General features: G+C 44.2%; 2 protein-coding genes across 9 annotated transcripts in view; one reads left to right on the forward strand and one right to left on the reverse strand.

The window, feature by feature from the left end:
• LOC126278050 (uncharacterized) overlaps window positions 1–26,422 on the reverse strand; it is a 420,814-nt gene that overhangs the window by 296,871 nt on the left and 97,521 nt on the right. For 7 of the 8 annotated variants that reach the window (XM_049977851.1, XM_049977854.1, XM_049977850.1 and 4 more), the window contains one exon: window positions 24,379–24,569. The exons of the other annotated variant lie outside the window; for it this stretch is intronic. The gene's annotated coding sequence lies outside the window, so the exon portion shown is untranslated. The remainder of the gene's footprint in view (window positions 1–24,378; window positions 24,570–26,422) is intronic. 8 annotated transcript variants of the gene reach the window in all.
• Window positions 975–26,422, forward strand: part of LOC126278051 (uncharacterized) — a 391,922-nt gene continuing 366,474 nt past the window's right edge. Inside the window, exon 1 of the mRNA XM_049977856.1 lies at window positions 975–1,150. Coding sequence (XP_049833813.1) covers window positions 1,082–1,150 — 69 coding nt within the window. The 5' untranslated portion in view covers window positions 975–1,081. The remainder of the gene's footprint in view (window positions 1,151–26,422) is intronic.

Consider the following 26,422-nt stretch of genomic DNA (forward strand, 5'->3'; position numbering starts at 1 on the left):
GCTCCTGTTGCATTTTTGGTGTTGTTCTTCTTCTTATGAATGCCAATTTGCGGTTTTTTTCGCATTCCACAGCACTATGAACTGAACGCTTGTTTCAATGCAATGTTTTGGTTTCTGTTGCCGACTGTCAAATGTTTTTGCAAAGATCGAATGTTATTCCCAAACTTTCGAGTGTAATTAGTGAAGTATCTGTGATCTGTTCGTGTACGCATTTGTGTGTGAATGTGTGTGTTTTTTTGGTGTGATATAACTGTGTGTGTGTGTGTGTGTGTGTATTTTGGTGTGATGCCTTGCAGAAAATAAAGGCGAAACGCGTATGGCACTAAAATGGTGTTTTATTCAGTTGCTGTCAGACGGTTCATAAGTAAAAATTATCAATATACCGTAATATTACACGCAACTGAGGAAGACAGGACTACAAAAGTTGAAGATGCAATACAGCTCTTGCTTTGACTTTCTAAAATACGTATAAAATGCAGTTCCTCTTCCTCCAGCTCTTTGTATAGTATGAGAAATTCCTCTTCTGTACCACATAACGACGTTTTTCAGACCCACATTCTTTTTTGCGTTGTTTTACACTTGTATCTTCCTTTTCCAATATGCGAGCCATCCTTGCAAGCTGCAAACCGTGTGAGTAAAAAAAAAAAAGGCCCTTTACGTACAAATGTGGACTCCAGCGTCCACGTTTATATAGGCCAACGCGTTGTGTATGTGCACTTCACGAGCAAAAAACAGTTGAAAATCATCTTGCGAAGATCGCCATTACCGCGGAAAAGGCAGCTGAGGACAGCCACGTGAGTTCAGACCATTGTGATACAGCCGCGATTTCAGAGGGCAGTCAGCAGCAGGCTCGGTGTGTGTGGATTGTTGAGCAGCGCTGGCGTCGGCTCGGTAGCTCGGCTCGCGACATCTGAGCGCCTGCTGACCTCGCAGTTCGGGGTGTTATGCGCGGCTGGGGCCGCCCCGCTCCCAGTTCGTGCTGGCTGGCCCCAGCGCGCCACTGTCCACAGCGGGTGGCTGTTTGTGTCCGTCCAGGGTACGCGGCAGCCCGTCCTGCGTCGACAGTTGCACACCGCCGGCCATGAGGGGTGCGACGCGGTTCGAGACGTTTCCTGTCATCAAAGTCGAGCCGGGGCTCGCTCAGGCAGAGGTAAGCAAGCACACCCGTGGCAACGCTAGCCTAGGTTGTGGAAACTGGCCCGCGGAGCTGCTTTATGGTCCACTCACGCTGGACGTCAAAGGAAACCTTATGTAGACCCGCCAAGTGCTGGAGTATGAAGGGGGAGTTGTGAAACCTTCCGTCTGGCAGAAATTGAGCATCTAATATCAATATAAAGACCAGCAACGGTAGCAGAATTTATTAACATCAGAAACAAACTTTATTATATTTGAAGAAATATACTTCAGAACCAATGCCGCATGTAAATGTTTATTTTGAATTGATGACCGGTTTCAGTAGCACTTTTATATCATCTTCGGATCTCATCTTTTTCAAAGATCCGAAGAAGGCAGCAAACTCCTGAACTCCTGTCGAAACCAATCAGCATTTCAAAATAAATATTTACATCCGATCTTGGCTGTGAAGTAGTTCTTAGAGTATAACAATCTGCAGGTCTTACTCTGATGAGAATGCCTGTCATACATGACAGGATCTATTATGGATGTTTAAGTGCTTGATCGTTATCGTTATGAATATCGATTGAAACACAAGTCACAAATTATTATTGTTATTTCCACTACGCGTTCCGGAGGGCTAGACCCCCGTCATCAGGCACATTGTCGGTCATCATGACATGGACAGGGAGGATGCAATTAAAATTCCGTACTTAGGCCAGTGTAGAAGGAAATCTATTTACCGGAAGGGTTCCCAACTTTAGAGGCGTGATGTTCGGACTGTGCAGTACAGGATTTGCGTAGTTCGTAGTGTTCGTGCCACGACTTGCCGTTAGGCGCCGGTACGGTTATGGCGGACTCAGGGTTGAAACACGAGCGTCATCGTGCAGCACATTGGCATACAGCCGACATGGGTCTGGACAAGGTGAGCAGGGCTCTGCTCGTAAACCTGTTTTATCATAAAAACGGCAACAGTGCTGCTGCTCGTGGCGAGTAATGACGCTTTCAAGGATTACAGAGAGGCCCCCTTTCCGCACCGGGGTTGAAGACGATGACTCGGAAGTTCGAATTAACAGGCGATTTGGGAATTCGGTCCTGGGATAGCAATTGTGCCACAAATTGTTGACATTAACTGTTGCCAGGTTGAAAATGCTGGAGGCAGTGTGCGACCTTCAAGCACTGCACGAGTTGTCACGACAGCATTCCATGAACCACTGTTGTTTTGCGTAGCAATAAAGCAATCTCTAGTGCGATTCCAGGCTGCCGGGAATGGAGATTTTATTCACACTGAGTAACGTGTGTAACCTGGAATATAAACATAGTACGCTGTTAACAAATATTACCCTCTTATGTGGACCGAGCGAGGTGATGCAGTGGTTAGACACTGGACTCGCATTCGGGAGGACGACGGTTCAAACCCGCGTCCGGCCATCCTGATTTAGATTTTCCGTGATTTACCTAAATAGCTCCAGGCAAATGCCGGGATGGTTCCTTTGAAAGGCACGGCCGACATCCTTCCCCGTCTTTCCTTAATCCAATGACACCGATGACCTCGCTGTCTGGTCTCCTTTCACCCAAACAACCCATCCACTCTTATGTGGGCATTAAAATGTTTTTCTTTCCATGCTTCATTAGTTACTTCCCTTCCGCATCCCCTTAGAAATGTTACGAAGTTTCACTATCCCACGGTCACCAGTTTGTCATCGGGGCCCGCTAAAGCAGCGAAAGTTTATACTTAAACACCTTGTGTAAATAGCATGTACGACTTTTGGGAAAACGTGTGGCTCTGTTTTTCAGCGGTCATAAGTTTCATCAGCGGTCGTATTTACACCACATACTGGTTCAAATGGTTCAGATGGCTCTGAGCACTATGGGACTAACATCTATGGTCATCAGTCCCCTAGAACTTAGAACTATTTAAAACTAACTAACCTAAGGACATCACATAACACCCAGTCATCACATCACATACTGTTCAATGGACAGTATGTGTAGTAAATAAGACCAGAAAAGGAGCATATGGCCACTGCAAGATCGTGTCACAGGATACCGAACAGTCGTACATACATAGTGATGATTACATACTATATTGACATAAATCCACGCGATGGTGGAGGTATAGCCCTTCGAAATACGTAGCAGAAATAATGAAAAACTTGTGACTAGTTACAATAAAACGGTGTTTTAATTCCATTGATGGATTTACTTGACATGGGCTGAATGATAATTCCATCAGTGCAAGAATAGGAAAAATATTGTACAAACTTTTTAAAAACTGTGCTTTTATTAACTGTATTTAAAAAAAGCAATGAACAGGATTTAGAAGGCAGTGTATGTCGCCTTTTGCTTCAGCCATAGCGACGTTTTTTCTTCCATATTGCCAAATGGCGACGAATACTGACTCTCTCTCTCTCTCTCTCTCTCTCTCTCTCTCTCTCCCTCCCACAATGGAACTGAACGTTTCAATGTCGAAACTATTTACATTTTGAAACATCTTTATTGAAGCTCTTATTCATGTACAATGCAGGTTTAGCCTTTGTCTGGGTATTGTGAGAACTAATTAAATTATTGCTGTCAGATACACTGTGTGATCAAAAGTATCTGGACACCCCCAAAAACATACTTTCTTCTTATTAGATGCAGTGTGCTGCCACCTACTGCCAGGTACTCCCTATCAGCGACCTCAGTAGTCATTAGACATTTTGAGAGCAGAATGGGGCCCTCCGCGGAAATCACAGATTTTGAACGTTATCAGGTGATTGGATGTCACTTGTCATACGTCTGTAAGCAGGATTTCCACATTCTTAAACATCCTTAGGTCCACTGTTCCCGATGTTATAGTGAAGTGAAAACGTGAAAGGACACTTACAGCACAAAAACGCACAGGCCGATCTCGTCTGTTGACTGACAGAGACCGCTGACAGTTGAAGAGGATCGTAATGTGTAATAGGCAGACGTTTATCCAGACCATCACACAGGAATTCCAAACTGGATCAGGATCCACTGCAAGTACTAAGACAGTTAGGCAGGAGGTGAGAAAACTTTGATGTCATGGTCGAACCACACATCACGCCGGTAAATACCAAACGACGCTTCGCACGAGCGTAAACATTCATCGAATGAACAGTGGAAAAACGTTGGGTGGAGTGCCGAATCAAGGTACACGATGTGGCGACGATACCAGGGTGTGAGTACGACGAATGCCCGGTGAACGTCATCTTCCAGCGTATGTACTGCCAACAGTAAATTTCTAAGGCGGTAGTGTTTTTCATGGATGGGGCTTGCAACCCTTGTTTTGCGTGGCGCTGTCACAGCACAGGCTTACACTGACGTTTGGAGCACCGTCTTGCTTCCCGTTATTTAAGGGCAATTCGGGGATGGCGACTGCATATTTCAACACTATCGAGCATCCCTGTAATGGAGTGGCCTGCACAGGATCCTGACCTGAATCCTATATTCTATAGAACACCTTTGTGTTTATATATATATATATATATATATATATATATATATATATATATATATATATATATATATATATATATTGGAACGTCCACTTCGTGCCAGGCTTCACCGACCGACATCGATACCTCTCCTCAGTGCAGTACTCCGTGAAGAACGGGCTGCTATTCCCCCAAGAATCCTTCCAGAACCTGATTGAACGTATGTATGCGATTGCGGAACCTGTCATCAAGGCTAAGGATGGGCCAACACCATATTGAATTTCAGCATTACCGATGGAGGGCAACACGAACTTGTCATTTCCGGCCAGGTGTCCGGGTACTTTTGATGACATAGTGTAATTTGTGTCTTTCATAAAGCACCAATTTAGCATTGGAGGGCAGCGTGGAGGGTAAAAATCGTAGAGGGAGACCGAGAGATGAGTACACTAAGCAGATTCAGAAGGATGTAGGTTGCAGTAGGTACTGGGAGATGAAGCAGCTTGCACAGGATAGAGTAGCATGGAGAGCTGCATCAAACCAGTCTCAGGACTGAAGACAACAACAACAACACATAAAGCACCCAAAGCAGTGAGCAATATCCTGCGAAAGTAAATCAGGTAATAAAAATACAGATAAAAAGATCCAAAACCCACTACCTTTATCGCGAGCGTGCGCGGCGAGAATATAGTAGGTTCCATTCCGTCTAACGCATGCATGCGCATTGTGAGTTGGTTAACATCCGTTGCTTGGAGATGACGCCACAGTCAAATCTTTCTTGCTGAGAATCTTTGAAGTAACGTTCTGTTTAGTTTCGTTGACGCTGGCACATGACATTCGTTACGGAATGTTGTGAATCGGTCTTTGTCATCATTTCCGGGTAACGGCAAGATCTCATTTTCGGACATGCCTCAAGATAGCTGTTACCAGAAAACAGCGCACTTACTCCTTGGGTGGTGTAGAAAATAGTAACTGAAATAACAACATCGTTTGTGGAACTGTTTAACTGGTACTCTTTTAATTTAATTTTGTTGGATTTTTGCTGAAAGCAGTATAGCTCTGACAGGTGCACATTAAGGTTAATGGCGACAGTCAAATTTTAAGTGTGTATCTATTTTCACGTAAATATAATTAAATAGCAGTATTAGACACTTCAGAGATTCGTACCCTCTTCTTTTGGTAACGTGTTATTAAAAAGTTGATTTCGTGTTTTAAAACTTGTTGGCAAGGGAAACTTCATTTTTGCGAGATTTTCCCACATTTCATTTTGCTGTGGAGGATATTTAGAATATTCCAAAATTGTGTGTTTAAGATCCGCTTTTGTGATGCTGTTTTTTTTGTTTTTTGTTTTTTTGTTCGCTTTCATTAGTAGTACCATTACATTGTTAATGACACTGTCATAAATACAGCTGTTATCATTTCATGCTCTAATTGATCGGTTAGAATTAATGTTTCGTTCTCTTTTTTGTTCCAAACTTTATTGCTTCTTTAACTGTAATTGTCTATAAATAAGCACTATTTAATTGTGGTAAGGAAGATCTTTTCGCTAAGTGCAACTTAGTTCAGTAGTACGCCTAACCAACTTCTTGTTCTTTTTCGGATCGAGAAAATTTGAACGTATGCTTTTCGGGTCATTTGTTACATCACTGTTAACACGAAAACTGTTGAACCAGGTAAAAGTGCACTTAACGGTGTCGGTGCCTTGCTCACCGTGTGTTACTGTTGCTAACGGTTTATGGGATGAAACATGCGTAGTCATCGCGAAGAATGGTGAGTTGGACGTAGAGAGCCAATGAGATTCTCTTTGGTAAAGTTCTGTGTTTAGTAAATTATGTTAGGTGGTATTTTGTTGTTGTTGTTGTTCTTCTTCTTTCGAATAATGATGAATCAGATTTGGGTACTCTTCATTGGATAGTATTTCCGTAGTTTCCAAATTTCCTTCATCTTTGTATAGCGTTGTTCCCTTTCTTCTTGAGTCCACTTTCGCCTAGTTTTCTTTCTCACCTGATTCTGACTTTTGAACTGCCTTTCAGAAATGTGTTCTGTTTTCTATTGTGTGTGCTGCAGTTACAGCGTTTTCCATGTCCTTTTCAACCTCTTTAAAATTCTGCCGGACGGTGTGGCCGTGCGCTTCTAGGCGCTACAGTCTGGAACCGCGTGACCGCTACCGTCGCAGGTTTGAATCCTGCCTCGGGCATGGATGTGTGTGGTGTCCTTAGGTTAGTTAGGTTTAAGTAGTTCTAAATTCTAGGGGACTGATGACCACAGCAGTTAAGTCCCATAGTGCTCAGAGCCATCTGAACCATTTTTTTAAAATTCTTCTATCGATCTTCTCTAGTTTCTCAAGATCTCCATTTCTTGTTGGTTTAAGTGTTTCTGCTGCATACAGAACTTCAGGTCTGACCACTGTTTGGTAGTGTCTTAATTTCGTGTTCCAGAACAAGGATATTTTGTTATAAACGTTTTTGGTCATATGAAACACTCTTTCCATTTTGTGCACTCTAGTTTCTGTAGCTGTCTTTTCTTTTGCAATGTATGTAATCCACTCTCCTAGGTATTTAAAGGAATCTGTTTTGTATATTGTATTGTCGTCAACTGCAATATTTTGAGGAGCATCACAGATGTTTGTTATGAACTTTGTCTTTTCAAAGGATATTTGTGGTTCTACTTCGGCTGCTTGTTTTTGCAGTTCTCTTATTTGTTCCTGGGCATTATCTAGCGAATCGGTTATCAGTGCCATGTCATCTGCGTAGGCTAAACAGTCGACAGTGATCTTGTGTGGATTTCTTCATACTTGAATCCCTTTAGTATCGATGACCTTCCACCATTTTCTAACTACCTTCGCTAACAAACAATCGAAAAGCAGAGGTGACAAACCATCTCCCTGTCTAACAGCTGAGTTTGTTTCAAACGATTTTGAGAGCTCTCCCCTAAATTTTACTTTCGTTTTTGTATTTGTCAGAGTTGCTTTAATTATTCCCGTTGTTTTAATATCGAGTCCCAATTCTTTTAAGATGTCAAACATGTATTTCTGTCAATTGAATCATAGGCTTTTTAAAATCCACAAAAGTAGTTACATATTTTAAGTTCCTGATTTTCCTCATTTCTATTATGTTCTTTAAGTTTAATATTTGTTCTGCACATGACCTTCCCTTCCTAAATCCAGCCTGATACTCTCCTAGCTGTTTGTCAAGTATTTCTTCTGCTCTTTTTAAAAGCGCCTTAGACAAGATCTTATAGGTCACTGGTAAGAGGGAGATTCCACTATAAATTGTTAGGGTCTGTTTTCTTCCCTTTTTTATGTAGTGCCTCTATTAGTGCAAATGCCCATTCTGGTGGTAAGCTGTGTGTTGTCCAGATTTCTTTGAGTATTTCTGATAGACATTGTGTCATGCTGTCACTAGAGTACTTCCATAGTTCAGCAACTGTATTATTTTTTCCAGGTGCTTTAATATTTTTAAGGTCTTTTATGATTTCTTTTATTCTGTGGTTGGCGGCTTTGAGTCCGGTGGTGTTGAGTTTACAATATCGAAATTAAATTTTTATTTCGGTGGATCACAGTTATGTATTTCTTCGGAGTATTTGGCGAGTATTCTACAGTTTGTATGCTATTGTATACAGTTTCCTGCGTTTTTGGGTGCGTGAAAAATAGACTAGGTAGAGTGTACTTCTTTAAGTTATTTTTGAAAGTTTTTATAAAAGTCCCTAGCATTGTTCAGTTTGAAATTGGAGTCTATTGATGCTAGTTGGTCTTTCAAGTATTGTACTTCGATATTTTCAAGGCCTTTTGATGCTTGCTTTCTGACTTTTTTAGGGAGTTCCTATTTTTATCATTTTTATTTGCATTCCTCATGTTACAAGCTCGTTGTCTTGTTAGGATTAGTTCGTCACACTCATCATTCCACCAGGCATGTTTCCATTTTTTGGTCAGGAGAATGGTTTCTTCTGCTGTCTGTACTACATCTTTTTGAAGTTGTTCCCATGTTTTAGGTGTTCTGTTTTCCAAAACTGTCCTGAAATTATCTTCCTCAGTTAATTTCTGAGTGTCAACCTTTTTAGGTTGATATTGGCTCTTTCTTTTATTTAGTGGTCTAATTTATTTTTTTTGGTCTAATTTTGAATTTAACGATAGTGATCTGAATCTAAACCTGTACTCTTAACAACTTTTACATTGAGTATCTCTGATGTAGACTGTCTGCTTATAGCAACGTGGTCAAGTTGTTTCTCCCCATAGACTGGATTCGTGGATACCAATGTAGTTTGTTTCCTAGGGAGTTTTTTGAAAAATGTAGACTTTAGAACTGTCGTGTTCTCTGCATAAACTAATACATCTTTCTCCATTTGCATTGGTTCCTTTAAGGGGAAGGCTTTTGCCTACTATGGATGCCGATTTGAGCATTAAAGTCTCCCAGCAATATTACTGTGTTTTTCGACAAAATCTAGTCTAAGGTGTTTGACAGTTCCCGCCAAAAAATTGTTCTTTTTTGTGTTCTGTTTTTCTCATTTGTTGGTGCATGTGTGTTTACAATGGTATACAGTTTGTTTACCGTTTTGAACATTAATGTTGAAAGTCTTTCGTTGATAGATTTAAATTGTACTATCGAGTTTAATATATTTTGGTTTACAATGAATCCTGTTCCAAATTGGGCTACATTCTTCATAACTCTTTTTCCAGCTTCCCTTTGAAGATTCTGAATCAAATGAATGTTCATCAGTATACCTTGTTTCTTGGAGTTCTGTTATTATATTTTTCTGTTTTATAAAATTTATTAACGTTTTAAGTTTTCCTGTTTTTAGAAATGAGTTTACGTTGAAAGTTGTTAAATAGTTTATAGCTTTGTGTTTAATTTTATTTGTTGCTTGCTTTAGGCAGGTTTCAGGATGCTCTGACTCATCCTTCGCACATTGCTGTAGGCCCCCAGGATACGAATGCCTACTTTTAATTTCCTTAGAAATTGGAGATTGGTTACTCCCTGGGATAAAATCTCTTACAAGGTGCTATCCATTGTTGATTGGTTTTCTTTGGTTGCCTCTTCTCCCGCACTATTTACAACAGTCTGCCAACGCTGGGGCAACTTTTCAATTCCGCGATATGTGGTTTTTAGGTGAAGAACTCCTTGAACCGTGTTTGGAGCGCATTTTCAGCCGGAAAAGAGGTTCTTGGAAGGTTATTCGATAGAAAGCGGAAAATTAAAAAAATCTGAGGGCGCAAGATCAGATGAATAATGTGGGTACGGAATGATTTCCCAGCACAACTCCTGTGTAGTGCTTCTTGTCAGTCCAGCAAAATGTGGTCGAGCCTTGTCGTGGAGTAGCATCACTTCACGCAGTCTTCCTGTCGTTGTTCGTGGATTGCTTCTGCAGTACGTCTCAGTTAAGAAAAAGTGCCTGCAGGGATGGTTATACTATGGGGAAGCAGTTCATAGTACACACATCAAAGAGTGTTTTGCATCACCCCAGTTCCGAGAGTTCCTGAACCTCTACAGAAAATTAGAATGGAGGTCAACATAAACATTTCTGCTCTTTTTATTGCTCATGAAAACAACAACATTTCATGCTGTACCACCATACAGCGAGACGTTCAGAGATGGTGGTCCACATTGCTATACACACCGGTACCTCTAATACCCAGTAGCACGTACTCTTGCATTGATGCATGCCTCTATTCGTCGTTACATACTATCCACAAGTTCATCAAGGCACTGTTGGTCCAGATTGTCCCACTCAACGAAGATTCGGCGTAGATCCCTCAAAGTGGCTGATGGGTCACGTAGTCCATAAACAGCCCTTTTCACTCTATCCCAGGCATGTTCAATAGGGTTCATGTCTGAGGAGAACAAGCTGGCCACTCTAGACGAGCGATGTCGTTTTCCTGAAGGAAGTCAATCACAAAATGTGCACAATGGGGCGCGAATTGTCGTCCATGAAGACTATTGCCTCGCCATTAAGCACCCGTGATGGTTGTACTATCTGTCAGAGGCATTCACGTATCTTAAAGCCGTTTCGGTGCCTTCCGTAACCATCAGCGGCGTACATCGGCCCCACATAATGCCACCCCAAAACAGCAGGGAACCTCCATCTTGCTGCACTCGCTGGACAGTGTGTCTAAGGCGTTCAGCCTGAGCGGGTTGCCTCCGAACACGTCTCCGACAATTGTCTGGTTGAAGGCATATACGACACTCATCGGTGAAGAGAACGTGATGCCAATCCTGAGTGGTCCATTCGGCATGTTGTTGGGCCCATCTGTACCTCGCTGCATGATCTCGTGATTGCAAAGATGGACCTCTCCATGGACGTCGGGATGGAAGCTGCGCATCATGCAACCTACTACGCACAGTTTGAGTCGTAACACGACGTCCTGTGGCTGCACGAAAAGCATTATTCAACACGGAGTCGTTGCTGCCGTGGTTCCTGCGAGCCATAATCCGTAGGTCTTCCACTGTAGTGGTAGCAGCTGCCCTTGTGCGGTCTGGGCGAGGCATGACATCGACAGTTCCTGTCTCTCTGTATCTCTTGCAAGTCCGAACAACATCCCTTTGCTTTACTCCGAGACGCCTGGACACTCCCCTTGTTGAGAGCCCTTCCTGGCACAAAGTAACATTGCGGACGCGATCGAACCGCGGTACTGACCGTCTAAGCGTGGTTGAACTACAGACAACACGAGCCGTGTACATTCTTCCTGGTGGAATGACTGGAACTGATCGGCTGTTGGACCCCCTCCGTCTAATAGGGGCATTCAAGTTTGGTTAAATCTTTGGGCGGGTTTAGTGACATCTCTGAACAGTCAAAGGGACTGCGTCTGTGATACAATATCCACAGTCAACGTCTGTCTTCAGGAGTTTTGGGAACCGGGGTGATGCAAAACTTTTTTTTATGTGTGTACATCACACCGTCGCTGCACAACATAATCTTCTGTGGATGCGCGCAGTCTTCGTACGGGAGTTGCTACTTTCTTTTCCTTATGTTAGCATAAAGACACCATTTCTAGTCACCAGTAACGATACAAGATGAGAATGGCCAGCGTTATTCCACGAGCCGGTTGATGACGAGCAAGTAGTAATACACTAGTGGTCACTCACAGATATTTTGTGATTTTGACTTGGAGCATGCGATACTTGTACACCCAAATTTTGAATCTACCCCCTTGCATGCAAAAGCCTCAAGATGGTGGAATGACTACACTTAATCACATTTGCCAGTTTTCGAGCACACTGACCTGACTCATTGCGGATTAATTCGTTTAAACGTTCTTCGTCAGACCCTAAAAGTCTTCCTGAACCTGGTGAGTCACTAATTCAAAAGCTCCCCTATAAAACGAGGAAACAATTTTCTTGACCTGCAATCCTGAGGCCCGTATACACTATCAGATTTAGTTACACCAAGATCTTTGACGTGGCACAAAAACAGATATTACACTGTCATAAGATTTTTCGTCTAAGTTCCTGCAGAATGGCTGACGAAGACTTATTATGATCTGCAGTTTCGTGTACTGCAGTTGCATTGTCATTGTATTTGAAGAGCAACAGGAGAAAAGGAAGAGGAAACGTACTAGGGTGAAGGCGTGGATTTCACGGCGAGTTGAGTAAGTCATATAACAAAATTTGTAGCGAGAGTTTCAAGTCGAGGACGTAAATTCGTATGAAAATTACTCGCCATTGGACGAGAGCATATTTCAATATGTGCTCAGAGAAGTGGCTCCTCCTATTATGAAGTAGAACACTCACCTCAGAAATTCTGTATCCGCAAAAGACAGACTTGCCATAACACTACGATTTCTTGCAACAGGTGAAAGATGCTCTCGTTCACAGTATAATATTCGAATACCATAGTGCACATTGATGAAACCCGCCTGGGGTAGAATAGGGCCGAGCTATTCCTGCCTAGGCGGCTGGAAGGAGTCTTACACCTTTCTGCCTTTGTGATGGTCCCCTGTAGGGTTTGACCTCCATTTTTCAAAGATTCCCCGAAGAGCTAGCCAATTGGCGAAGGACGCCTTACATGGTGCGTACTGTCCATTGTGCATTGAGATCTTCAGCTCACTTGCTCGTCGTGGCATTGCAGTCCTGCTAATCCTCCATCTCTTCAGCGAGGACACCTTCCTGGGTGCGTCTTCCTCCACCCACTATGCAGTGTTATTTTCTGCGCCGACAGTGACCATGGACTTCTTTGCATCTCATATCCAGCATGGTAACCAGACCGTTGCAGTGTGGCCGTCATGTACCCTTTTAGTTGTAGCCCCCCTGACAACACAGGGATCACTCTGCTGATGCCTCCGCCATTCTGCCAGTTGGCCTTTGCTGTGGCTGGGTAGCGCCCGTGGGGAGGACCCCTGGTCAGAGTGGGTGGCATCAGGGTGGATGATGCGCAATGAAGCGTACCACATAATCACTTGCTGGTGATCAAATGCCAGCAGTCTCTAAGCTTTCCAAGTCTCAGTACAATGCAAGGAAGTATGATCCTAAATCGTTCCCCTCCCTGGCCCCACCATGGGAGGAATGCCAGACTAAGAATGGCAGTGAATCTTATTCGCTCCGGTACCTTGCATGTACGAGAGCTGATGGGGACTCCTTTGTTTCGATGAAGAGTTCTTTGTGGAGCATTTAGAGGACACGTTTGGGGAGGTGGAGGGCTTGTGCAAAATGCGGTCAGGGTCAGTCTTGATAAAAAACGACATCCTCTGCCCAGTCACGGGCATTACTCGCTTTTGACAAGTTGGGGGATGTTCCTGTTTCCATCACGCCTCATAAGGGCTTAAATATGGTCCAGGGTACTATTTTCCACAGGGACCTTCTCTTGCAGTCTGACGGCGAGCTGCGCGCCAACTTAGAGCAACAAGGAGTTCATTTTCCAGCATGTCCGTCGGGGTCTGAGGATAATCAGGTTGCCACTGGTGCCTTCATCTTGGCCTTCGAGGGTGACATTACCTGAGGTCAAGGTGATGGTCTACTGGTGTGATGTCAAGCCATATAGCCTTCCCCCAATGCGATGCTTTAAGTGCTGGAAGTTTGGCCATATGTCTCCCCGCTGTACTTCCAGCATCACCAGTCGAGATTGTGGATGTCCATCCTGTACCAATACTCCATGTGTTCCGCCTCCCATCTGTGTCAGCTGCAGAGAGCATCATTTCCCTTGCTTAACAGACAGCACGATTTTACAGCAAGAAAGGAAAATACAAGACAGCCAAAGAAGCGTAAGTCTTTTTCGGCTCCTCTTGCTAGGAAGGGGGTCCCTTAGGTCACTCCATTCTCAGGTTTTTGCTAGTGACAGACATCCATCAGTGGCTGAAGAGCTCAAAAGCAGCTGGTCGTAGGACTTCACGGTCATCCTCAGTCCCGGAGACTGCATCAGTGAAGCCCTCCCAGCCAGAGAAACCCAAGGATCAGTGAGCAAAATCCAGAAAGAAGACCCCCAAGACCTAGGGAATTGTGGTGGCACCCACACCACCGCTGACTAAAAGCTCTGCGTCTGAGGATGAGCTGGAGATTCTGGCGTCTGCTGAGGACCTAGATCTCGCCAGACCCTCACACAGTGGATATAGCCTGTTCAGGAAATAAGTCAGTGGTAGCAGGTGACTGTGAGGCGTACACTGCCTCATTGTTTCATGCCTTCCCAGTCTCACGATCACGTCATCCTCCAGTGGAATTGCGATGGTTTTTTTCCACCACCTGGCTAAGCTACGGCAACTGTTAAGCTTTACATCTGTTTTCTGCATTGCCCTCCAGGATACCTGGTTCCCGACAATACAGACCCCTGCCCTTCACGGCTACAGGGGATATTACAAGAACTGTAGCGGATATAATAGATTGTCAGCTGGAGTTTGCTTTTATATCTGAGCTCGGTATGTAGTGAACCTGTGTCTCTTCAGACTCGTCGTGAAGCTGTGGCTACCAGGATACGGACGATGCAGGAAGTAACTGTCTGCAATGTATATCTCCCTCCAGATGGTGCTGTACCCCTGAACGTATTGACTGAACTGATTGACGACTCCCTAAACCTTTTCTACTTTTGGGAGATTTTAATACCCATAACTCCTTGTGTGGTAGCACCATGCTTACTGGCCGTGGCAGAGATGTCGATTCAGTGTGGCTCATGGCAGTTACTCGGCCATTGATTTATCAATTTGCAACTCAGGACTTCTCCCATATATCTACTGGAGAGCGCATAACGACCTGTGTGGTAGTGACCACTTCCCCATCTTACTGTCACTTTCCCGTCATCATGCCCATGGTCGCCTATCCATTTGGGCTTTATGGGCTTTAAACAGAGTGGGTAGCCTTCACCTCTGCTGTCACCGTTGAATCTCCCCCACATGGTGCCGTCGATGTTGTGACTTAGCAGGTCATTACAACGATCACTTTTGCGGCGGAAAACGCGATCCCTCATTCTCTAAGGTGGCCCCGGCGAAAGACAGTCCCTTGGTGATTGCCGGAAGTCTCTGAGGCAATTAAAGAGTTTCGGCGAGCTCTACAGCGACGTAAGCGGCACTCTTTCCTAGAGCACCTAATAGCCTTTAAGCGGCTCCGTGCCCGCGTTCGCCTGATTATAAAACGACGGAAATAGGAGTGTTGGGAGGTGCATGTCGATCATTGGGTGCCATATGTCACCTTCCCAACTCTGGACGAAGATCAGACGTCTTTTTGGATACCAGACCCCAACAGGTGTTCCTGGCGTTAACATCAATGGCGTGCTTTCTACCAACGCAAACGCGATTGCTGAGAACTATGCTCGAGCCTTTGCGTTGGAGAACTACCCCCAGCCTTTCGCACTCTCAAACGACGGATGGAAAGGAAAGTTCTCTCGTTCATTACACGCCACAGTCAACCCTATAACGTCCCATTTACAGAGCGGGAGCTCCTCAGCGCCCTTGCATATTACCCTGACAGAGCTTCTGGGTCGGATCGGATCCACACACTTATGAGTAAACATCTCTCGTCTGACTACAAGCGATATCTCCTCGTAATTTTCAACCGGATCTTGTGCGATGGCGTCTTTCCATCGTAATGTTGGGAGAGTACCATCATTCCGATGCTAAAACCCGGTAAAAATCCGCTTTATGTGGATACCTATCGGCCCATCAGCCTCACCAACGTTCTCTGTAAGCTGCTGGTGTGTCGGCGATTGTGTTGGGTCCTGGAGTGACGTGGCCTACTGGCTCCATTTCAGGGCGGCTTCCGCCAGGCGCTATACCACTGATAATCTTGTGTCCCTCGAGCCTGCCATCAGAAGAGCCTTTTCTAGACGCCAACACCTGGTTGGCGTCTTTTTTTACTTACATAAAGCATATGACACGACTGGCGACATCATATATTTGCCACATTGTATGAGTGGGGTCCCCAGGGCCCGCTCCCGATTTTTATCCAAAACTGCCTGTTGCTCCGTACTTTCCATGTCCAAGTTGGTGCCTCCCATACTTCCCCCGTATTCAGGGGAATGGCGTTCCGCAGGGCTCCGTATTGAGTGTATCTCTATTTTTAGTGGCCATTAACGGCCTAGTAGCAGCTGTGGGGCCATCGGTCTCCCCTTCTCTGTGTGCGGATGACTTCTGCATTTCGTATTGCTCCTCCAGTACTGGTGTTGCTGAGCGGCGCTTACAGGGAGCCATTCACAAGGCACGATCATGGGCTCTAGCCCATGTCTTCCTTCAGAAGTGAAGTCGTGTGTCATGCACTTCTGTTGGCGTCGTACTGTTCAACCGGAACCTGAACTTTCCCTTAATGACAATCCCCTCATGGTAGTGGAGACGTATCGATTCTTAGGACTGGTTTTCGACGCCCAATTGACTTGGCTACCTCACCTTCAACAGCATAAGTGGGAGTGCTGGCACTACCTCAATGCTCTCCACTGCCTGAGCAACACAAGTGGGGGTGCAGATCGCTCTACGCTGCTGTAGCTCTACAGAGCCCTTGTTTAATCCCGCCTTGACTATGGGAGTCTTGTTTACGGTTCGGCAGCGCCCTCGGTATTGTGTTCACGCGACGCAGTGTACCACTGTGGCGTTCGCCTAGCAACGGGAGCGTTTGGAACCAGTCGGGTGACCAGTGTCGTGGTGGAAAACAGTCCCTCGATTGCGGATCCGACGTGCACAGCTGCTCTCCAGTTATGTTGCACACATTCGTAGTTCTCCTGAGCACCCGAATTACCGTCTCCTTTTCCCCACCCGTGGCAGCTCATCTCCCACATCAGCGGCCCAGGTTAGGTCTCACGATTGCGGTTCACGTGCGATCCCTTCTCTCAGAACTTGACTCCTTCCTTTTAACACCTCTCCTCAAGGTCCATTCAAGTACGCCTCCATAGTGTACACCTCAGCTGAAGCTTCGTCTGGACCTTTCGCATGGCCCTAAGGTCTCCGTTAACCCTGCCGCTCTCCGCTGTCACTTCTTCTCGATTCTGTGGCTCTGAAGTATTTTACACCGACGGCTCGATGGCTGATGGTAATGTCGCCCATGTCCACCAAGGCCATATTGAACTGCATTTCTTGCCCAATGGGTGCAGTGAATTCACTGCAGAGCTTGTGGCCATATCTCGTGCACTTCAGTACATTCATTCCTGTTCTTGTGAGTCGTCTCTTGTCTGTTCTGACTCGCTGAGCAGCATACCGGCTATCGACCAGCGCTACCCTCGCCTTTGTTTGGTAGCGATCATCCAGGAGTCCATCTCTGCCCTGAAACAGTGCAGTCGTTCAGTGGTGTTTTTGTGTGGATCCCAAGACACGTCGGAATCCCGGGCAACGATCTTGCTGACAGGCTGGCCAAACAGGCTATGCGGAAACCGCTCCTGGAGGTACTGACCTGCGCTCTGTCTTACGGCGCAAAGTTTTTCGGCTTTGGCCGATGAAGTGGCATATCAGTATGCACAACAAACTGCGTGTCATTAAGGAGACTACGAATATGTGAAAGTCGTCCCTGCGGGCTTCTCGCAGGGAATCAGTTGTCCTTTGTCGGCTCTTCATTGGCTATACGTGGCTCACACATGGTTACCTCCTCCGTCGCGAGGACCCAGCTGAGTGTCGCTCTGGCTCCCAAATGACAGTCGTCCGCCTCTTGCTGGACTGTCCACTTTTAGCCGCTCTGCGGCGGCAGCACCCTACCTTTGGTGCTGGGCGACAGTGCCTCAACAGCAGCTTTAGTTTTACGTTTTATTCGTGAGGGTGGATTATCATCGTTTGATCTGAGTTTTAGCGCATGTCCTTTGTCCCTCTTTGTCCTCCACCCTAGGGCTTTTTGGGTGGAGGTTTTAATGTGTTGCAGAGTGGCTGGCTTCTCCTTTTTTATTATCATGGTCTGCCAGCCATGGTAATGTGCTTTCTTGCTTTGAAAACCTTCTCCCTGTCTCTTGCGTCTCTCTGTGCTTTTATTGTCCAATTTTGTCCATTGTAGTGTTTGTTGTCCTCCTGTCGTTCTTCTGGTTCTTCCTTCCTCCTGTTGTGCCGTACGTCTTCTTTGTTTTCTTCTTTTCCTTGGGCAGTTGTTCTACTGGGAACAAGGGACTGATGACCTAGCAGTTTGGTCCCTTCCCCCTCCCCCCCCCCCCCCCCCCATTTTTAAACCAACCAATCAACCACATTGATGAAAATAATGCCAGAAATGTGGGAAACTATTTATGGAGCGCTGATGGTGGAATATCAGAAGGCAAGTAACTGTTGAATACATACTATAACCATGAAGAAATATTTTCATTTCTACGAACGATGTAGATTTTCTGCGTTATATCCTCGGGGGTAGATCCTGGCCGTACTTCACGGCCTTGTCCGTTATAAAAGAATCATGACGACGGGCCCACATGTTGCCAAGTTTGTTTCAACAATGCCGCGGAAGTTTCGCAGGGAAGCCCTTACACGTCCTTCACACAGTCCAGATCTGTCCTCAAGCGGTTTCTATATTTTTTGTGCGTCGAAGAAAAACCTTCGTGCCTGTCGATTCGCTTTGGAAGTAGCCGTGCATGCCTGGATATTATCATGATTCTGTAGGGAACCGCAAACATTCTTCCATGAAGACACTGACTTTCTTGTCTCATGAAGCGATAAATGCATTAGTAGTTATGGCGATTACTTTTGGATTAATAAATAGTTCGCTTATTTTTTTCCATCTGTCAAGTTTTCATTTGACTACCGCTTGTATATTAAGATTTTAATATCACATAATTTCGTTTTAATAGGGCGATAGCTCCGCACGTGGGTCTTGCTGACTTATTTGTAGATGGATAAAATGCATTTTCAAGCGTCACAAATCTTTGAAGGATCAATGGATGTCGGGCAGTTCGTCAATTCACTAGAACACTGACCCTTTTTTATTTTTAAAACCATCCTACATCAAATACCACATTAACTTTTCCCATCAGCCCTGCCACAGCTCTCCTACAGATATAATCGGAAGACATCAAACGTGCTGAAAATTCCGAGCAACGTCCTCACTGAACTCAGGGCACAGTGTTTTTGTTATGTACGCAGACCGTTACCACGGTCTGTACGTAAGTTTCTGTGCCGAATTTTACCCGGCCCACAAGAAATGTCAAACGCTTCCTTTTTATATTACTGTATATTTATTGTGTTTGTCTGCTGTCCAGTGCTCATTAGCGGGGAAGCCGTGCTTCCACAGTTAATGAGAAACGGCAAGAGGCGTTAGCGGCGTTTTTACGCTCATATGCTGCCGTCCGCGTCCTGTGATTCACAAAGGTTCTTTGATTCCTTAACGGGAAAACGGCGCCTTACTGCTCTGCACAAGAGCCGAGTTATTTACAGCCGCCAGCCGCAGCAACCGCTCTTCAAGGTCAAATATATGGATACGCAGTTCTGTCAACGTCTTCAGAGTTATAAGAGTTGTATACGCAGAACATATTTCTGCATTCTAACGTAGCGTACTTTATTTTTATCGTTGTCGATTGGGGAGACTTGTTAATGCCTCTTAGAATATAATAAATGAGTCGTCTTACCTCTTCGTACATCGATACTTTGCCGTAAGTACGAACAAAGGCGATCCACGGTAAGCCAGATACAATTATCGTGTTACAAACCCAGTGACAGTAAATAAGTAATATTTTTGCTGTCTTTTATAAAGGCAAGATACCACTCAAATCCTTGAGCGCCATCACGCACTCCTCCTTGCATTCTGCGTCCTTGTATCCTCACGTAAATCCTTTACCATTTCAATAATTTCCTACCCTTCCTCACCACGGCGAACATTCTCCAATATCTGCAAACCCGGCTCCAACAACCCCTTTGTTCCCCGTCTGATGTACAAATCTGAAATACTTCTGCGTCTCTACTTGCGCACACCGCCAACGCTACCTCTCCACACAGTCCATGCCCTCGTACGCAACTTCAGGCGACGTCTTCTCTCAATCAACGAAATCCTTCGCATTAGTGCTGATTATTTCCATTCCTTTCCTCTTTGCACCATTGCCTGACAGAGTAAAGTTTCTTCGTTTCTGTTTCCTGCCACCAACCTACTTACCTACAATCATCTCTGTATTACAACCTACTTTGTTAATAACGACATCCTAAGATGCTACAGAACGTCCTACCTCCCTTATCCTCACTCCAACATTTCCTTGTGTAGGTCCTGTTCTTTTCAATACGAGATCAAACTATTACTCACTTCTGCGCCATCTTCATATTCGAACGTCATACCAATGGGAAAAAAGGAAATATTGAATTTGTCGTCATGTAGATTGAGTTCCACAGTCCATAAATGTTTAGGAACGTCATAGCTACCATTGTAGGCTATTGACTGAACACAACGTTATCACAAATACTTCAAAATATCCAGTAGACCCACGATTCTTTAAAGAATCGAACTGCCATGTATAGAACAGCTTCATTCGTCCGATTACTATGTAAATGAGTAAATATGTTAAATATTTGACTTAAAAGCATTTAAATGAGAAAGTTCAGAAAGGTCTGAAGTTACGCATAAAATATGTTGAAAGTCGCTAAGTGCTTTCGTTATTAAACAGTAGATTAAAGACTTGGTACTTTCCACCGCATTTCAAGGAAAAGCCAGTTTTTCACACATCAGTGTCTGACATATCTCCTTAAGAAGGAGAATTTCGTCTAGGTATTTGAGGAATACAAGACTCTATCGGTTTGATCATACATTGTGCAAAATTTTTAAATGGTGACTTGTGATCACATGAGTTTAGTTTCTGGGAAGGAAATTTACAAGCCAGCTCTGTCAGACTGTCCTTCCAGGGTTTCTTTTTGTTTGACTACAGTAATCTCATCATTTACTAATACGGCCAATACTCCTACAAAGGCTGGGCATACGATTTTGATATCATTTGTCTATATACTAGGTGCATAGGCTTCCAGTAGTTCTGAATTTTTAATTCCTTTCTTCATTCCCCGATGTCTTTGATTGCAGACAGGCTATCCTAACGTCAGTTACCAGTCTTGATCAGGAAGGGGTGAGATATTTCGCCAGTGAATTCCACTTTAGAACTTGTGTTGACACGTGTATGTTTAATTATGTTCAGAATTTTCATAACAAGTCCATGTTCTTCGAGGTGGTAGAAGAGAGATTGACTACCGAATTTTTGAAATCATCGCATGAGAAAATTATCGGGCTATATCTGACTCCTTTATATTTTACTGTGATTTTAGGTTGAAAATTTGTTCTGATCGTGATCGATCAAGGAAAAAGGTGGTTTGGTATTTATGTTTTGTGCTCAAGTTGTTCCAATGTGCTTTGGAGGAGACAGACTGAGAAAATTTTACAGGGCTTTGAAAGAGAGATTCCTCGATAGTTGTTTCTGGTGAACCTGACAGGAACATAGAGCAGTAGATACATTGGAGCTTCTGGCTTGGCTTGACAGAGTATCATACGACGAAATGCTCTGCACATGTGTACGGAAGGGATAAAATGTTCTGTGGCGTAGAAAATACGCTTCCCCATAAGAGCTGTAGACATCTTTCTTTCTCATCTTTTATCTTCCCCACTAACTCAGCCGCACTACTCGCGTCCCCGTTAGTTGAGGACAGAACTAGAGCGACAGTGAAAGGGTTGCGAGAGCTTCTTTTTGCTATGTCGGCTGCGTGAGAGGGAGAAGACTCAACCAGGGCGCACACAGGAGCAACGCAGCAAGTGCCTTGGCGCACTCCGTGCACGAGGCACACATCTGGTTTGCAACGCCAGATGGAACACCCTTACCGACCCGCTTCACCAGCACCATCGCTACTCATCCCGATCCTCGCCGGATGTCTTTTGGCCGTGATTGGCTGCTCCAGCAATGCCTTGTTTGAGTTCGCTGTGTGTAACTGAGCAGACTGCCTAGTACCGGCCAGCAGCTAGGTTGCAACGTAAATGCAATGACTCCAGGCTCCGAGCAGTGAAGTGCGATATGCCAGTAGCGAGCATATAGTTACCAGCAGAGCGGCAGCAGCATAGACAACCTCTTTAACATTGTTCGTTATCAGAAGAGGTTTCTTATAGTTAGCAAGCTCCTTACCTAATTATAACGTAGAGACGAAAGGCAGTTCACCTTTGTCCCACTTCTGTCAAGTCTCTGCTACTTGTCTAAGAGACAACAAGTGATGTCCCTCGTTCTACGTACACATTACTGAGCTTCTGTTAGATCACGCAGTATTACTCTGTGAAATACCTCTTCAGATCGCAGGCCTCTTGACTATGTTACTAGTTCGTCGTAGACAGCTTCTCCATAAAGACACTTTTCCGTGATGCCATAACTAAATAACTGTCACTTAATCGCTCTGCGTCCTTCTCCTCGATGGTGGCCTCCAGGATGACTACTCACTGAAGACTCCCTGACCCTCTTAATTGTGAATTGCTGAGTAGTCATGTAGGTGTAGATTTACTTCGCACACTAGACTCACTTCTCACAGATACGTAAATCTTTTATGTAATCTCTGAGCCAAGACAAGGCTTCCGGATTTTCTAATAATTCCGTGTGATTGCTTTTTCAAGACCAAGGTATCTCTCTTCAGTTCCAGCCTAATGACGACTGAGAAATGCGTACGTATTGGTCGTTGATAGTCATCTGATAGCTTTAGTTTGCTCGAGTAGATAGTGTCTGCTGAACTGATACCCCTTTTTTGCCCACTGATACCCCTTTTTTGCCCACTGATACCCCTTTTTTGCCCACTGATACCCCTTTTTTGCCCACTGATACCCCTTTTTGCCCACTGATACCCCTTTTTTGCCCACTGATACCCCTTTTTGGCCCACTGATACCCCTTTTTGGCCCACTGATACCCCTTTTTGGCCCACTGATACCCCTTTTTGGCCCACTGATACCCCTTTTTGGCCCACTGATACCCCTTTTTGCCCCTTTTTTGCCCACTGATACCCCTTTTTGGCCCACTGATACCCCTTTTTGGCCCACTGATACCCCTTTTTGGCCCACTGATACCCCTTTTTGGCCCACTGATACCCCTTTTTGGCCCACTGATACCCCTTTTTGCCCCTTTTTTGCCCACTGATACCCCTTTTTTGCCCACTGATACCCCTTTTTGGCCCACTTTTTGGCCCACTGATACCCCTTTTTTGCGTCGACATCCAGCATTACACTTACCTTAGTTTGTGCAGCTATGACACATTAGTCCAAATTACACTTCTCTTTTGATTGTAGATCCGTGCACTTGAAGAGTCATGTGGTCAAGCAGTTCTAGGCACTTCAGTCTGGAACCGTGCGATCGGTACGGTCGCAGGTTCGAATTCTGCTTCGGGCATGGATGTGTGATGATGTCCTTAGGTTAGTTGGGTTTAAGTAGTTCTAAGTGTAGGGGACTGATGACCTCAGATGTTAAGTCCCACAGTGCTTAGAGCCATTTGAACCCATTTTGAAGAGTCATGGAAATCTGAAACAGCCCTCACACACTCAATATTGCAAAATATTTTTATTCGGAAAGGGTTAATTAGAAATCTGCCTTCGTAATGAACACGTAAGTGCCTGATGATGTGGCTTTTGCATGTATTCTGATTGTGTTCCTTCGCCTTGCTAAATACAACCAGAAATAATGTTCAACGGGCGGAATATGCCTGAAAAGCTTCCACTGAACATTTCAGTACACCAGTATAAATTCATACGCCACAACAGCTAATTACAAATTAAACAAGTGAACTGCGTAATTTATTGTCTACATCTGTACTGTCCTCTAACAACTATTGCAAATGAAATAACACAATTGTTGAGTGATTACTGATTTAAAGCTTACATGATCTTACGTCTATGCCGTGACTACTGTAGCAAGAAAAATGAACTTGCTGACGTGATATTTGTCACGTCTAAGAACTGGTACCTGGCATTTCCTGATCAATCACGAAATTCATTTTTCAAAGTACTGCATGGTGGTTTGACATTCATTTTCCAGTCTACTTCCTGACCAATCGTAATTTAATTTGGTGTTCTCGGCACTCTTGTCACTGTGGATCTCGGAGTATTGAATTCCCAAACGATTTCAGAAATGGAAAGTGCCATGCGTCTAACTTCAACAACCATTCAATATTCAAAGTCTGTCAATTCTCGTCGTGTGGCCATAATCGCTTTGAAAATATTTTCACATGAATCACCCGAGTACAAATGATAGCTCCACCAATGTTCAATGCCCTATATACCTTTTGAGCGCGACACTGCCGCCACCTGTACGTGTGCATATCGCAATCACATGGTTTTGCCACCTCAGTGTATTGCGTAAATCGTGCGGTGAGAATTGTTGCAAAATAAAAATTGTGTGTGAGTGCCCCTTAAATATAATACTGTAGCTAGTAAAGCCGTACCAGGATACTACAGCAAACGAGCTAGCTGATAAAGCGGCTCACAGCTGGTGAGTGGGCACGCAGCTAGATAGACGCGTCGCATGAAGTGTACTTACCTAGGGGCAGAGCACGGGCCCGGGTGTGCTGCTGTCTCCTCCCGTCAGGGGCGGGGCGTCGGACGCCTGGCGACGGCGGGGTCGGGGGCGTCGGCTAGGCGTCCTCAGCAGCGGTAGCTGCAGGTGGCAGCTGGCAGCTGGCCACGCGCTCCCACTGATACTCGCCCTCTGCCTCTGTCTTCGCCTCGCACCTGAGGACAACGTCACTTCACTTCGTAGCCACGGCACACTGCCTTCGTAACCCTGTAGGAGATAAAACATATACGTCCATAGGACTACTATACATTGCACACTTAAGGGGTCTTGTAAGTGAATAACTGAAAAAATCGATTTTTAATTTTTGTCTTGAAAAATTCTCTGTAGTTTTCTGAACGAGAAAAAATTTACTTCCAGAAACGTTGACCACAGAAAGTACCAAAATTAGAGGAATTTAAAAGTCGCTGCACGCACCACGACGTCCTCATGGCACACAGTCAGTTTTGTTAAAAATAAAGTTTTGCTCTCATTTATTTCGTTTTTATGAGTTTCAGTCCCGTAAGTTGGCGAACCTGCGAAAGCTTTACGGTTGTTTATCTTTTGTTTATACATAGTTTAATCATTGTTTGTTTATAGCGAAGTAATTGTGTGCGTGAGTTTCTTATTGTATTACTGTGGACAAGGCCGTAAGACAAAAGAAAAATCACCTTGGGGTAATGAAAAGGGCAGTATGGGTTACCTTCTTTCACAAACCCATGTCATGCACTCTACCCACCTAGCAGTGATCAAGGTGTGGCTACCAGGGAGCTCTCAGGGTGAGACCTACACCCGTAAACATTCTTTGCCATTTGCTATAATGGAAGTTGTAAAACCTATTATACAGGGATCTTAGTGACACAAAATTATTAGGGAAATGTTTACATGGCAGGATTCAAAATTCAAATGACAGTTTCAACAATTGTGTATGAGATGGATGCCAAAAACTGTTCTAGTATGACTAAAAAATAATAAGTGTGCTAGATGCTGTTCTATGTTTCAATGACGGTGCAGTGTCGAACCTTAATGTTATGGAACTGATGGGAGTGCCTGGAGGACTAAATATGCACAGAGCTATAAGAGCCATTTGTCCAAAGCGACCCCTCAAAGCTTAAAAATCATAGTTGGAAGCCACCAAAGAAGCAAGAATAAGAACTGTAGAAAACAGAAGGGAGGAAGAACAACAAAAGAAATAAGATGAATATGGACCTGGGATGCATTAGCGGCGTGCACGTTTAATAGAAAAAGCAAATTTTAACTTGTATTTCCCAAAAGTTAAATTATTTCATGTTCTGGTACACTTTGGCTAAAATCTATTAAAGATATAGAGTTGAAATTTTGTATACTGTCTTAAAACATGCTTAACTCAAAAGTAGACTATTCTTGTGACTTAACTTTGAAAATAAAATGCTTTTTTGAAGAAAAATCCTGAATAAATTTCCAAAATTTTTGATAATCATACTTAAATGTTTTGTACCACAATTGATGAGAGCATCATCTTTTCAATAGCCTGCTTTAAAGATAATAGTGTAAAGAACTTACAGGGAAAAAATGAACCTTCTGCTTTGTGTTTTGAGTGATGTGTACTTATGATGTACTAAATAATTAGCATGGTTTATTTCACTTGCAACACAGAAATACAATTAAGAAAATGTGTGAGAGCTCGAGCTGTGGTTCATGCATAAAAATTTTCTCAAAATATGTCTCAAAAGATGGTAAGCATTATATGGGCTTACAAATCTTATTCTTTGAGTTACACTACTTAGAGAACTGACAATTTTTTCAAGGTTTCCCCTGGTATTTACGGACCAGTCCCCGTAATCGCTTGGCATAGGTTCAGGAAACCCACTTCATACTCTCCTATCCACTCTCGAGCAGCACAAGGGAAAAATGAATACCTAAGTCTTTCCCAATTCCCTTATCGCATTTGTGACAGCCCTCTCTCCTGTTTCGCGATAACACAAAACGAGCTAGCCGTCTTCGAACTTTTTTGTTGTCCTCCCTAAATTCTATCTGTTATGGATTCCATAGC

The sequence above is a fragment of the Schistocerca gregaria genome, chromosome 6 (genome assembly GCF_023897955.1).
Source record: "Schistocerca gregaria isolate iqSchGreg1 chromosome 6, iqSchGreg1.2, whole genome shotgun sequence".
NCBI classification, from domain to species: domain Eukaryota; kingdom Metazoa; phylum Arthropoda; class Insecta; order Orthoptera; family Acrididae; genus Schistocerca; species Schistocerca gregaria.